At 40.5% G+C, this 15,402-nt stretch overlaps 2 protein-coding genes and 1 pseudogene across 2 annotated transcripts; 1 reads left to right on the forward strand and 2 right to left on the reverse strand.

The window, feature by feature from the left end:
* Positions 1-1,222: 1,222 nt before the first annotated feature.
* LOC121802657 (nuclear pore complex protein NUP98A-like) lies at positions 1,223-1,738 on the forward strand. Its single transcript, XM_042202334.1, has one exon. The coding sequence runs from the start codon at positions 1,223-1,225 to the stop codon at positions 1,736-1,738; it is 516 nt and encodes a 171-aa protein (XP_042058268.1).
* A 1,777-nt stretch (positions 1,739-3,515) lies between these two features.
* Positions 3,516-11,395, reverse strand: LOC121803626 (endoribonuclease Dicer homolog 2-like). The gene is made up of 23 exons (XM_042203257.1): positions 11,376-11,395; positions 11,137-11,234; positions 10,770-10,947; positions 10,405-10,518; positions 9,882-10,016; positions 9,662-9,743; positions 9,506-9,567; positions 9,103-9,243; positions 8,778-8,906; positions 8,576-8,705; positions 8,390-8,486; positions 7,996-8,191; positions 7,725-7,885; positions 7,312-7,530; positions 6,944-7,167; positions 6,570-6,841; positions 6,056-6,468; positions 5,861-5,964; positions 5,538-5,728; positions 5,255-5,464; positions 4,458-4,865; positions 4,092-4,370; positions 3,516-4,023 (listed from the first exon to the last, which is right to left on the reverse strand). Exons 2-23 carry the CDS (start codon positions 11,193-11,195, stop codon positions 3,664-3,666), a joined length of 4,164 nt encoding a protein of 1,387 aa, XP_042059191.1. The 5' UTR covers positions 11,196-11,234; positions 11,376-11,395; the 3' UTR covers positions 3,516-3,663.
* A 2,824-nt stretch (positions 11,396-14,219) lies between these two features.
* Positions 14,220-15,191, reverse strand: LOC121802660 (annotated as a pseudogene).
* Positions 15,192-15,402: the final 211 nt, after the last annotated feature.

Raw genomic sequence — 15,402 nt, forward strand, 5'->3', positions numbered from 1 at the left:
CATTATTTGTGGGTCACCGCTGCCCAACTAGGCACTAGATGGTTTCCAACTTAGCGTAATCGAAGAAACTCAATGAATTTTGCTTCTAAGAAACTCAATGAATTTTGCTTCTAAGAAACTCAATTCCCAGTTGTATATTCTCTCTCCGAAAACAATTAAATCACAGCAAAGCTCAAAACATTGGGGGAAACATCGTGTGTACACATAAACGACTGATGCGTATCTAATCAAGCAAAAACCGCTCGAAATCGCGATTATTCGATACGATCGGAGAAAGCTAACACAGATTTCTGTTCGCCATGGTTGAACACCATGAGCTCTTCTTCTTCTTATTCAATGACGTAAATTGGCTGCAATGACAATTATACCCTCGCCTTATTATTGTGGAGTAAATTTATGATTGAGGGAACTAATATCTCCTTAATTTCGAAAATTAATACTAGCCTTTGTTTTTTTTTATCTTGTGGTTATGATTTGTTCTCTAGTTATGTGGTTAATGGGCACTTCTCCTATTTTTTCCTTCTTGATCTCAGCCCCACGATTTTGTCTTCCGACAGTTAGATTGATGCCACGTGTCATTTAATAATGTAAATTTTCAGTTGAATAATGCACACCGACTAATAATGCACTATTATAGTGTAATAATTCAGATTTTCAGTTGAATAATGCACACCGACTAATAATTCACCATTATAGTGTAATAATGCAGATCATCTGGACCATTGATGAATAAGATCTAACGGCCCATATTAAGAAGAATAAAGGATCTAAGGGATGAATAGGAGAATAACGCTCCTCTATATATATATGTATATATATAAGGATATATATGACTGAGATTAAAAAGAATAAATAACAAAGAACAAAAGATAGAAAAAGGAAATGAATACATCATATATATATATATATATATATATATATATATATATATATATATATATATAGGGTAGTGATCAAGATATAACTAATCTTAAGTGTATAACTAGAGAACAAATCTCAGCCAAAATATCATTTATTTTAATAATACAAAATAGGTCAAGGGTATTTTTGGAAATTATATTATGAAATTTAAATATGGCGGTTTTCATTCTCTCATTCCAAATCTGCGATCCTTTCTTTTTCCTTCCAAATCTGCGATCCCGAAAATGCTTAATTTGCAGGCAAAGGTGATGAGGTCAAAGAGAGTTGTAGTTGTGTACAAATTATGGAAATAAATGAAGACATGCATGCCCTACTGAATCAGCACGAAGTTGAAGTCGCTGCAACAACTGAATATGTTTTAGCACTACTGCCAAAGCTTCCCAATGGAGTTGAATATTACACAGAACCTTCACTGCGCGAGCTGGCAGCTAAGGAAAAAGCAGGAGCAGGATTCTGCAGGCGTGTGAAGGACTTTGTTGTGGGAAGGAAGGGTCATGGAAGCATCAAGTTTCTTGGAGAAACAGATGTCTGCCATCTCGATGTTGAATCCATTGTGCAGTTGAACAATCGGCAAGTGATCGTCTATCCGAACGGGAGAAAGAAGCCACGAGATGGGGGACAGTGTAACAAGACAGCTGAGGTCACTCTGCTCAATGTCAAATGCATCAGCAAAAAGACAGGAAAGAAGTATGTTGAAGGGCCTCCAGTTGAGAGTTACAAAGAGATCTTGGTCAAAATGATTCGAGAACGTGGAGCGGAGTTTGATTCATATGATCCAGTTAAAGGGGAACTGAAATTTAGGGTTAAACTCTTTTAGCTAGACATCACTCTTATTCTGATTTTACTTCACTCTTGTTTACAAAACACATCACTCTTATTCTGATTTTACTTCACTCTTGTTTACAAAACACATCACTCTTATTCTGATTTTACTTCACTCTTGTTTACAAAACACGTCACTGTTATTCTGATTTTACTTCACTCTTGTTTACAAAACACGTCACTCTTATTCTGATTTTACTTCACTCTTGTTTACAAAACACGTCACTCTTGTTCTGATTTTACTTCACTCTTGTTTACAAAACACGTCACTCTTATTCTGATTTTACTTCACTATTGTTTACAAAACACATCACTCTTATTCTGATTTTACTTCACTCTTGTTTACAAAACACATCACTCTTATTCTGATTTTACTTCACTCTTGTTTACAAAACATGTCACTCTTATTCTGATTTTACTTCACTCTTGTTTACAAAACACGTCACTCTTATTCTGATTTTACTTCACTCTTGTTTACAAAACACATCACTCTTATTCTGATTTTACTTCACTCTTGTTTACAAAACACATCACTCTTAGCATGATTTTACTTCACTCTTGTTTACAAAACACATCACTCTTATCATGATTTTACTTCACTCTTGTTTACAAAATACATCACTCTTAGCATGATTTTATTTCACTCTTGTTTACAAAACACATCACTCTTAGCATGATTTTACTTCACTCTTGTTTACAAAACACATCACTTTACTTCACTCTTAGCATGATTTACTTCACTCTTGATTACAAAACACATCACTCTTAGCATGATTTTACTTCACTCTTATTTACAAAACACATCACTCTTCTTATGATTTTACTTTACTATTGTTTACAAAATACATCACTCGTTAAGTGAATTGGAAATTAAAACTGGAAATTAAAACTCATGATTTACACGGTGATAGTTGGATAAGTGAACTGGAAACTAGTACTAGTACAATTGATTAAATTCGAATTGATAAGTTTGCTCAAATTATGAGATGGTGGTTCATCATACATCATGAGTTGCTATCAATTGATATAGTTGAGTGAGCCGTAAAACAGTGTCTTCGCCCAACTCTCTCTCTCTCAATCACGCACACGGATAGGGAAGATCCCCCATTCGCCATGGCTTCCCTCGCTTCCACGCTCTTCTTCTCCACCTCCCTCCTCACCTCCTCTGCCCCCTCCATCAGCTCCACCACCCGCTTCTCCTCCTCCTCCGCCGACAGGAACCATTACTATTTATGAATTGGAAGTTTAAAAAGCATAATTATGGAATTATTGGAATACGTTGGATTCATTAAAGCGTAATTCCAATTCCCACGTAAATTAGCAATTTCACAAGTTTTGCGGAGCAGCGATCATCATTTTCACACACGGTATGTTTTACTCTCTAAATACTCGCTCGATTCATATGCCTTTCTTCTTAAACTAAATCTGGAAATACACACAGCTTAATTATACAAAATCTGGAAATATACATATCACGAAATCTCGATAAATAGAGCGGTTTGCAGGTTTTACTTTCTAAATTCTCGATTGTTTTCATTGTATGGCTGCCTTTTCTTCTTAAACTGAACATATTCATACAAACATTTTTTACGATTTCTGGAAAAATACATATTACGAAATCTCCCCCTAAGCAATGACCATTATACCCCCGCCTTGTTATTGTGAAGTAAATTAGTGATAGAAGAACTAATTTCTCCTTTAAATTCATAAATTACATGTATTAATACTAGCCCTTGATTTTCTTGATCTTGTGGCTGTGATTTGTTCTCTAGTTATGTGTTTAAGGGGCTCTTTCCCTAGATCACTACTCTATATATATATATATATACATATATATATATAACTTCAAAGAGTTTAAAACCATCATCATAGTTATGATCACCATGAAGGTAAAAAAATCTGAGTGAAGTTGAGGTTGGATCAAGAATCTGCAGTCAAGATTTCCTTGAGAGTTTTGAGAACAGCTTTGCAGGCCAGTCTTTCAGCCAGCTTGCGGTCTTTAGCAGACCGCGTTTCCTCGTGCACAACACCACGAGCTTCAACTGCCACCGAAGCATGTGCCAGCCCGTCGTCCACGTGCCTGGAAATTTGAGTCTTCCGCATTGTATAATTTTCCTGCTGGCACAGTTGGTTCAGTTCCCTTTTTGGGTGGATCCTAAGCGTCTCCGGTGTGACCAAGGGATCGAGCAGGGGCTTCATACACCGGAAAACAGTTTCCTTGTCATGCCCCGAGTCGACATAGATGGCACCCGCTAAAGATTCGATGACATCTCCAAGCACCTGCATACAACATAAACAATGAATGGTAAATCCCTCAAAATGCAAACAGAGTGAAAAGTTTAGATTACCTTCGGGAGATTCGCCTCGGATTCCCACCCGAAAGTCTCGACCAACCGTAAATCCTCAGCCTTGTCAACAGTCTCAGCTACATGCCGGTGAAGATAGGGCGAGAGATGAAGGACTTGCTTATGCAATCCGGCCTTGATGGCTGATAGAGCATAACAATCATTATTCACAGACGCTGACCTTAGATCAGTAAGCAGCCCGGGCGAGAGGCTGGGATAATTGTGATATAGATGAACCGTGATAAGATAATCGAGCACTGCGTCCCCGAGAAACTCCAGCCGCTAAATAACATCAAGAGCTTTATCAGATGACGAAATGCAGCTCAGTAGGTGAAAAATCATTAACAGGTCAGGAAAACGTAGGCGCACCTGGTAGCAGGTGGGGATCTCAGGCCGCATATATGAGCCGTGAGTCAACGCTTCGACCAAGAGGGACGCGTCCTGAAACTTGTATCCCAGAAGGGACTCTATATATCCGATATTTACGTGCATTCCGGGGTTTATGACGAACGTCTTCGTGTAAGGCACGATCTCAAAGTTAACTTCGATACCGAGCCACACCATGAAGGATAGGGCTGCTACTTCATCTGCGGCGCTTAGAAATGCACCGATTAGGGCTTCAACAACATCTGCAACGGTTTTGCTTTTGATCTGTCTACTTCTTCCAGTGTAGACTTTTCCAGATGTAGACACCTGTTCTTTCAATACACTGAAACCACAAGGGACTCCAGGTATCGCCCATGTCTTGAGATCAAATGGCTCAGTCCGGACGAAGCCCTAAATGTCGAACAGAACTCGTTAAGAAACAAATCTCCCACACTAGAGAAAGAACACATAAGAAAAGGTGTATCTCTTGACATCATATGGTTCATTTTGGATGAAGGCCTAAAATGTACTCCGAAAACTCACAAAAATTTAGTAAAAGAATGCAAAAGAACATGGACACATCTTGTCTCTTGAGATCAAATGGTTCGTTTCATAACGAGCCTGGAAACGTAGAATTGATCTCATTAAGAAACAACTCTACCAAACTATGGAAAGAAGACGAATAGAAGAATTTCATAGCACTCTCAGTCGAAAATTGTTTTGAACCATTTTTCTCAGCTTGGCTAATGGGGGTGGGGAGATACATAATATGTGACAGAAATAAGCCAATCAACATTTACCGGAATCTTGCGGTCACATCCAAGTTTGCACAATGAAGCATTGCAAATGACTCGCTGCCTTTTAAGGCTAAGAAGCCCCTCGTGTCGACTTTGATGTGTTTTGAATAGCTGCTGAGTAGCAGCATATTTGAGGAACGAATCTCCGAGAGTCTCCAAAGATTCCAAATGAAGCTCCTCTTGGCATTTCTTCGTTGTGAGCGCTTCCAACACCTGATGGACAGTAACAAGAAAATCCAGGCATAAGCATTTGGACTGGAGTGATCACATTTGTGCTTGAATATACCTTGATTGCTGGAATTTCAACAGTTGTCCCACCGAGAGGTATACTTTTCAAGTTGGAAGCTACAGCAAGTGACTCGATACGATGCATAAGAGACGGAAGAAATGTAAAAGAATAAATCGTAGAAATTGATAAAGGTGACATCATGATTAAGCAAATCTCGGGTGGTAATTCACATGAGCTATAACTCGGTTCTGCAGCAAAACAAAAGAGAGAGTTTGGTCGAAAGACTCGATTCACAGATTCACAATCTTGACATTAAAAAGTGAATGCGATACTGAAAATTCAATAACCAAATACAGAGATCATATCTGTAGTCAATAAACCTTTCTTATTTTGAGTTCGGTAACGCTGGAGGTTATTATGCACAGTGAATATGTGCTTCCCACATAGAAGATTCTCCTGCTCATATTCCAGACTTATGTCATGCCTGCAAGAAGTATCTTATTAATCCAAAACAGCTTCATCTCATAAAGTAATATACTAGTTTTTATGTGGAAAAGATAAAGTAAAATAGATACTTCTCCTTATAATACGCTTTATAAGTAATAGATTCCTTGTCTTTCGGAGTAAAATATGTATCTCCACGAACACCGTCCAATGTGCCATTTACGCAATACAGGAAGCCATTATGGGGAGTACAAACTAACGAATTCTCTATCATGCAATGACACACCAAGCCGTTCTTCGTGTGGACTGCACTTGAGCATTTGGAATGATCAGCGAAAGCAGCATTCTTTTGGTATAGAACTGAACTAATGCATCTCCAATCAATAGATAGGTCATGACGTGAGCCCAGAGCAGGGATAAGTAGATAATTAAACACTGCTGAACCATCTCCTCTAGAATGTGCATCCTCTTCATGAAGCTGGTCTAAGTTACGTTTGAGAAGAAGATTGAAAAGTTTGACTTGAAATTGCTGACAGAGTGCAACCTGCAAACGACGTTTTGTGCAGCAACAGAATAATAGAAAAATCACATTCCTCAGTTATTCAACTGTATACTATGAGATAACCCTGAGAAATTTAGGTGTACCTCACTGGGAGTTAGTGTAAGCTTTCCCACTAGGTTCACATTCACAATCATCTTTCCCCTATCAGCGTTTAAATCGAAGCCAAATTCTCCAAGATCTTGATTTAACATCTTATGAACAGCCAGGACAATGTTCTGAGGCTTTACATCATACTGAAAATTTGGCTTTAACTCGAACAGATAGCAGTAATAAGGCATCTTGGACTCATCATTGTGATACCCAATCAACTCTTCTGGAAAATATCTATCCTGCTCGTCCAAATATGGTTCATAGCCTGTACATTCAGTTTAGATTAGTCAGTGAAAGTGTAAACTGAGAATTCGTGGCATAACAAAAGGGATTTCAATGTAATGCAACTTAAAGCTTGCGAACGTACCAAATTCTTGAGGTTCCGCCTCTTCCTCCACAATATCTGGGACAAGGTTGTCTGTCAGGGCACCGACTCTATGAAGCTCTTTGCAAGCTTTGAGGCATGCATGTTGCTTCGGTGATTTGGTTCCAGAAACTGTTATAGTTCGAATTGGGCAGCCATGAGGGAGTCGAATTGTACAACTTCCCAGCATTTTATTGACAGTACAGAGAGGATACGGTTTAAAGTACCTGTGTAAGCCAAGTACAAGAAAGCAAATAAATTTTCATGGCTCATTTTCCTAATTGTAAATAATTAAACAACCACACTACATCCACGTAAAGTCGTAAACTTGAAGATCTAGAAAATGATTAATGCAATTGGCAAGATCAAACCTGTCTGAGGGCAGCTGTGAACAATAGAAGTGAAGCAATGCCGTGCTAGAACTCAAAGTCACAAGCGCTCCCGTTTTTTCAACTTCATACCAAGGCTCACCGTGCATTTCATTTGCCAGTGGTTCACACGGAAGACTCGCATGGCTCAAACATTCCTGACGCATTATACTTGCACTATCCAAATAGTTATTTACACGAGCAATGGCTGAATGATCATCACTGCAGCAAAAAGACCAATTATTAAAATAAAACTCAGGCACCATTTTCACGTCGAAAATTATCCCAGCTTTCGTTAAATTATGAGACCCCAAGGAAAGAGAATATACTCCACAATATTGAATTCAACTGATATAAGAAGGAAAATGCGAAAATCAAAAAGCAATAAGGAGTTATTCTTAAAAGAAGCAGCTAACCTTTTCACCATTAACACAAAATCTGAGTTCTGCATACGAGCGCGGCCACGCGATTGAATGAAGCTGCATATGGTTGCAGAAAGGTCAAATCTAATGACCAGGTTGCACGACTGAACATCCAAACCCTCTTCAAGCATAGATGTTGCAATGATTATATTCACCTGAAAGCATATCATGTCAAAGTCTTAAAGGACATCATCAACACTGGAGATGTTGTGAAAGCCAACAAGGCCAATAAAATTAAAAAGTGCAACGATAAATCAAATCATACCGTTCCCTTGCGCAATTCATCTACAATTTTATTTTGCTCTTTCCGACTTTGAGACTGCAACCTTGAATTATTCCCTGCCGTGTATTCTGTCCTCCACCCAGTCACTTCTGGAAGCAATTCATTCAGCAGAATACGAATAACAATTGCAGTGACGATCCTTTCCACAAATACAATACACCTCAGATCCTTCTGTTCTCTACACCAAATGATAAAAAAACAAAATTCAGTCATTAGTAATAAAAGTTGAATCTATACTTGAATAATAATAATAATATGGCCAAATCATGCTTGACAAGATTTTTACAACAAGGTGTATAAGTCATAATTTGACTTCGACATATTCTAAACACAGGCAGGTAAAAAATTTCATAATGTGCAAAACAATTAGCAAAACCTGTATTCAAGAAGAGTCTCCACGAGACATATGATTTTTGACGTAAGATACCCATCGGTCATGCTTGCTCTTAGATCATTGTGAATCAACTGTAGACCTAAAATCAAGCCAAAAAAATAACTAACAAAACAGCAAGGCAGAGAGGAAACAAAAAATTCGGCTCAATTAGCTGAAATAGAGATATACCAGTTGGAAGGTGTGCAGACAACAATTCTAATGCATCAGAGCTGAAAGCCTTTATAACCCTATCGCCATTTACATCCACCTCACCCCACATGAAGATGGCCCCATTTCCACATGAGTAAACTTCTGCTGCCTATTTTCGTAACACAAATGTCAGCTAACTGTTGTCATGTTAAATCTCTGCATGTAGATCATATAGATATACCTTTACAGCTAACCAAATCCCCAGCTCAGTCAAACAAAACATAAGCGAAGACAAAAGCTTCTTTAATCTCTCCGTTGCAGATTTTGCCACAGAGGGTGAAACACTCAGCTTGCTTAGGGAAGATATATGCTGATAAAGCAGCAAATGGTCAGTACAGTAACATTAGAATGAAAACTCAAAGGTCATGTTAGCTTTGATCACATTAGAAACCAATGCCATGTGACACAGGAAATACACAATATTATTTCAGCTCTAAGAAAACGAGACAATGATTAGAGCAGTGAGGCCTGAAACATAGCATCCATCAGCCACAATATGTGCACACCTTTTCTGCCAATTTCTGCAAATCTTCTTTCACGATTTCAAAACTTGTGTAAGGGTTATTCTTTTCATTGTAAAACTTCAACTTTGGAGTTGAAAAGGGAAGGTACCGAGTCAAAATAGCATCTGACTCACATGTGAAAACCTTCATTCATAAGAAATTCACAGTTAGTTAACATTGAATAAGCATAACATGCAAAGTAAAATATAGTCGAACCAATAGTTAGGAACACAGAAAACCAAAAACTAAAACGGATATACTGGTAGCTTAAATGGTAAAAACTGGCCAGTCAATCTCATTGTTGAAATTGTGCCAAACTTTATTAGCTAGCATATTGTAAACAGATGGGTTCAACATTATCGTCTACATTCATGTTTAGCATATGTATCCAAAATCATCTTACAACCTTAGAATGCATCAGATTTTCCAGGTCATGAATCTGTTTCCAGGCTGCTTCTGAAGATGAAGCTGCACACACAAAGAAAAAACGGGAGGCACACAGAGTTACTAATATGAAAACCAACTCCACTAAAATTATTTTATATTGTTCCATTGGACTAACCTTTAGCCTTAATAGGGGAAGCAGTCATACCAAATACTCTGGGAAGCTGCCTAGCCCTTGCTAATTTGCGATGATAGAACTCCTACAAGTTTATGTGTGTTTTTATATTAATATATACATACTTACTATAATCTAGAGATGGCCACAGAACTCATAAAAAATAAATTAGCTTTATAGAGTATAAGCCTATTCATATAGAAAAAAAGTTATTTTCTTGTACCGTCATTATGCAAGCATATTGATGTTTTCTTCTTGCATTATGGCATTCATCGAATATTAGAACCTTAATCTGGTCCATCCTCAAAAATGTGCGCCTCAATGCATCAAGTAAGATTTGTGGCGTCATTACAAGCACCTGGAAAACGGTATGCACTATTTTATGCCATAAGAAGATACTAATTTCATAAGTAAATAAAGCGACACACTAGTTTTATCTCTCTTCAGCATTTGCATTTTTGCAAGTAATATATCATATCTTTAGGATTGAATTTGGCTAAAGAAATTATGAACACCAATATTATTTTTACTGTTCTAGCAATAACTTAATTGAAAATCATGTTAGAACGACACATTCGAAATAAACTCTGTATTAAGAAGTATCAACATAAGTTGAGACTTCTCAAATCCATAATATGATATCAACCAATGCTGAAAGAGTTACTAACTCATGAACTACTACTAAGATTTATAATACATAGTAATACATAGGCAGGTTTAATATAGAAAGAGTAAGCCAAACAAACTTCATATTTATCTAGCTCCTGCTTCCATGTTGCCTTGTCCCAGAATTTAACACCCATCTCACCATAATACTTTCCCACTTTAAGGTCCGTGTGCAGGGCCACAACTTCAGATTGCTGAAAATCATAGAAGTGACTAAATTCAAGATTAAAACAGCAACATTGTAATAATAAAAGCTTATAAAAGGAGGCCATACACATGCTTGATAATATTAAGGATGAAAGTTGGAAAAAATGTGTCTTTAAAGAACTTAATCAACCTAAATGGAAAAAAGGCATAAATGTGTCTTTAAAGAACTTAATCAACCTAAGATATAACCAACCTATAAGGAAAAACAAATAAGAAACCAAACAAAGAGTTTACATACTTGAGTGACCAGCACAACAGTGGGGACCAAAAACACAGCAATATGAGGCAACGGCTTTCTCAAGAGATGTGAATAGCTGCGAAGAAGCATTATCGCAATAAGTGTCTTTCCAGTTCCTGTTTCAAAGAAAACAATAGTGTTGTCTTTCAATGCCATCTCCAGTGCTTCTAGCTGATAACTGCAAACAAAATAAAGAGCCATATTAACAGAAGGATTCGAGTCTGTCTCAATACCTACATACATATATAAGTATGAAATGCCTTTACAACAAGCAAGAAAGAAAAACAGCATTCTTCTCTCGGTATCTTCGGCATCAAAGATTTTACACTAATCCTACATCAAGAATGCAGCAGTATAGATTAACTACCTCCTGGCGAAGGAGAGAGGATCTGCCACAAGCTGCTGGTTTCCTTCGTCTATAGCCATATTGATACCTTCTTTCCTTCTCCCTCCCTCTCTCTCTCTCTGAATTCACAAATTTTCAGTGCATCAAAATTATCATCACCTCATACAAATACAAGTGTAAAACCACCAAAAACAATGCAATCACTAAGAAGAAAGCACAAAACAATGAACCAATATTTCAAAATGCTGCTATCGTTTTACATCTTTGAAGCCAGCAGAAATCACACAAGATACATAGTGACATTTGCAGGAAAAGGTAAGTGATAAAACCCCAAATCAAAAACAGCATAATAAGTAAAAAAATACATTTTTAAAACATAAAAGTAGTGATGTCGACAAAAAAAAAGAAACAAATCCCAGAATTTAAGTAGAGTACTATTTTTTCATACCTCAGCAGACAAAGAAGTTATCAGAAAAATGTTGGAGCGCGCTAGTAAAGAAACCCAACAATACGGAGTACTTATGTAACTGAAAAGTGAAGACTTCCAAAGGAAGGAACAAGGAATTGAGGATGATGGAGAGTTATGGGCCCAATTTTTTACTTTTTTGAATTAGGAGTATTATGTAACTGAAAAGTGAAGACTTCCAAAGGAAGGAACAAGGAATAGAAGAGTCAGAGCATCCAAGATAGAAATAGTCCGGCCATAGTCTAGCCATAAACTCCTCCTGCCACATCAGCAGCACTAAAAATTCCTCCTGCCACATCAGCAGCACTAAAAATTCCTTCTACCACATCATCAGGACAAGCAACTGAACAAGCAATAGCTCAGTCATAGCGTAGCCACAATAAACAAAATTATAAAAACAAATAATTAACAATCACACAAATACGGAATTAAATTTACGACACAAATACGGGTAAACTCAATAATAATATTAAAATTTTAAAAAGTACATTAATTAAAATTTTTTTACATAAATCTAAAAAAAAATCCTCCTCCACACACGAGCCCCCCGCCTCCGCCTCACTCCTCGCCGTTGTCGCCGTCGCCGCCGCCGTTGTCGCCGCTATCCGGGACCCCCAAATCTGCGGCATCTGAGCCCGCGTCTGAGCCACCCACCTGTGCCGCGGCGGGATTCAAATCGGCCCGCATGCTCACGAGCATTGCGTGAAGAAAACTCTTCTCCTCGGGGTCAGTTGTCGCCCTCCATTCAGCTAAGATCTTGTACATCTGAGTTCGCGCTAGTTGACGCGCGAAGAAGAGGAGCTCGGATGTCGACCCGCCAACAGGGGGGATGCCGATTGGACCTCTTGGGAGGTATGGAGAGCCCGTTGCGCCCGCCATTGACCAACCGGGCGAGTGCGGCGAGCAAACACGGGAGGGGACGGGAACTCATGTGCATCCTCGGGGAGGTCGTGGGAACCGCCGCTGCTGCCGCCGCTGTAATCACCGGTATAGTTCAGGCGCTGCTTCTTCGGCCAACCAGTGTCGACACCTGCCCGAAACTTCTCTGAGTCCATCAGCACCTCATAGCAGTTCCAGTAGGTGAACTCCTTGTAAAGCCCGGGCACAGGGAAGGCTTTCTCCGCCATCCTCCTGCAGTCCTCGTCAGTTTGGCCACTGGACTGCATGCGGAGGGCGTTGGTGTACAAGCCCGAAAATCGGGAGACCCCAGCCCTGATTCGGTCCCACCCCTTCTGGCACTCCTCCCCCCTGCGTGGCCGCCCCTCCGGGTAAAATGCCTTGTAAGCTGCTGCTATTTTTGCCCACAAGTTGACGATCCTTTGATTGTTCGAGGCGAGGGGATCATCGCAAACACTCACCCACTCCTTGGACAGCGCGACGCTCTCCGCGTCCGTCCACTTCCTCCGTGTCGGGCTGTCGTCACCAGCCGGCTGCGACGACTCGCCAACCACCCTCTTCCCCTTCTTCTTCTTTGGCGCGCCCCGACCCCGCCCTACTCCCCCCTTTTGAACGGGAGTATACGCATCCCCAAGATCTATCCCCCAACTCCTCTAAGGAGAAAGTATCACACCCAGTGAACTGCGTCTCAACTGGGGTCGATGTGTGCGAAGAAACAGTCACAAAATCAGAACTGGGGCGATAGACGTTGTCCCCCTTGGTGTCCCCTGCACCCCCCGGGTACCCCTGTACCCCCTGCCCGCCCGGCATCGCCGGCCCCCCCCGGCATCCCCTGCCATCCCGGCATACCACCCCCGGATGCCATCCCGGGCATCATCTGCTGCCAATGGTACATGTTGTAGTACCCGGCCATCGGACCCCATCCACCTCCCATGGGTACCGTGGGAGTTTGAGACCCGCTCGTCCCTGGAGTAGGCTCGTTGTTGTGCTCCATTTCGCGTTGTTGCTCTTGTACAGAAATTAAGATAGAGAGAATACTTGCAAATCGCGTATATATAGTGTTTCGAAAATTAAAATTAAAAAAAATCTGCTTGCTGATCTCTCGCCGATCGGTGAGCGCTTCGGCCAGCGATCGGGAATCGGCGTGCGCTCGCCGTTTTTCTCGCCGATTTAGCACTCCCCGGCTTCAATGGTTTGGCGAGCGGCCCGGTGAGCGACAGGGATCGGCTAGCCGGTGGGCTCGCCGCCATTGTGGATGCTCTTATGGGCCCAATTTTTAAATTTTTTGAATTAGTGTTGAAACGGTGTGTGCTCAGTTCATAGCGATAAAAAGAGCTTCTTTATAAACCACCAATGATCATCAAAAAGTCATACGATAAAGAGCGACAGAGAAAGTTGGGAGCACCTTCGTCGCACTTGATTCGCCGTCAACACGTCGTATCGAATCCATTCTTGTTAATTTGTCATTCTATAAATTGCGAATTTTATTCAGCGTGTTCAATTTGGTTTTATATATTAAATGTTCATTTTGGTCATATTGTGATTTTACAATTTTAGTCCAAAACATTGTCTTTTGAATTATTCGGTCTCTCACAAATAAAAACGGGTCACATTTGGTCCGAATTTGACGGAACCGTTAAATATTAACGGTCAACGTGGATTTACCCGATTTTGACCCAATTAATCATTTTTAATTAATTCAAAAAATATAATATTTATTATAAATAAAAAAAGTTTTATATTATAAATAAAAATATAAAACCCCATCATCTCCGCCGCCAAGCTCCGCCGTACCTCGATTTCGCGGCACCCTCATTTCTCCTCGGACATGCCGGCTTCTGACTCCCGGTGTTCTGCCGCTGCTGCTCACCGTCAAGTCGTCGTCTCGCCTCCTCTCCCTCTCCCTCGACCACCTCGCCCTCGCCCTCGCCGTCGTCCAGGCACCCTCCGCAATGGCGGCCTCCGCCGCAGTTCCACCTCCTACTCTCAAATCGTGGTTGTGGCAACACCGAAAGGCGTTGATGTAATCGGCGAGGTTGGAGAAGCCGAAGTAAGTTTCTGGAAGATTTTTCTTCGGCGCCGGCGGAGAATCGCCTAGGATATCCGCTAGGACGTTGCTGTAATCGCCGGCGACCAGAGATTTCGAGGAGTCCTTCTGGATCGCAGCCTCGAACTCGTTCAGTGCGGCGCGGACGTATTCGCCGAGTTTGACGAGCTACGCCAGCGCCTGCGATTTGATGGCAGCAGTCGATTAGAATGAGAAGATCGACTCGGTTTCCGGCCAGTGGTTGGCGATTCTGGTATACATATCGAGTATTCGAAAAACTTTCTCCGGCGATTTTTTGCTGTGCTTGGCCACATTCTCCGGAAATGCGAAGAGGAGCACGGCGCCTTCCTTGGCGATTTCATGGAAGTACGATTCTCGGATGGAATCCGAATAGGCGAAGACCTCATCGCAGAGAACTCTCTCGCCCTTGAAGAGCGTCTGCACGGCTGTGCGCACCGTGCTCAGCCAGTTCTTAATCATCGAGTCCAGAACCTCCCAGTCCATTTTATGAATCTGCGAGGAACTCAATTTCTCCAGGCCGAGCTTGTAGATGCCTTCGTCGACGATAGATTTCCATATAATTTTGTAAATCTTCAAGCACTCCTTGGCGTAGCCGGATGAGATCATACACTCGGCGATCAATCTCAAATCCGACATCGCCGCCATGGAAGCATCTTCCACCTCAGAAATCGATCCATCCGCAGCTTCACCTTCTTCTTCAGCTTCTTCATCGTCATCGTCGTTGTATGAAGAGCTGTATCCACGTCGTTTTATATTTTTATTTATAATATAAAATTTTTTATTTATAATAATTATTATCATTTTTGAATTAATTAAAAATGGTTAATTGGGTCAAAATCGGGTAAATCCTCGTTGA

Source organism: Salvia splendens, chromosome 5 (genome assembly GCF_004379255.2).
Source record: "Salvia splendens isolate huo1 chromosome 5, SspV2, whole genome shotgun sequence".
Classification (NCBI taxonomy): domain Eukaryota; kingdom Viridiplantae; phylum Streptophyta; class Magnoliopsida; order Lamiales; family Lamiaceae; genus Salvia; species Salvia splendens.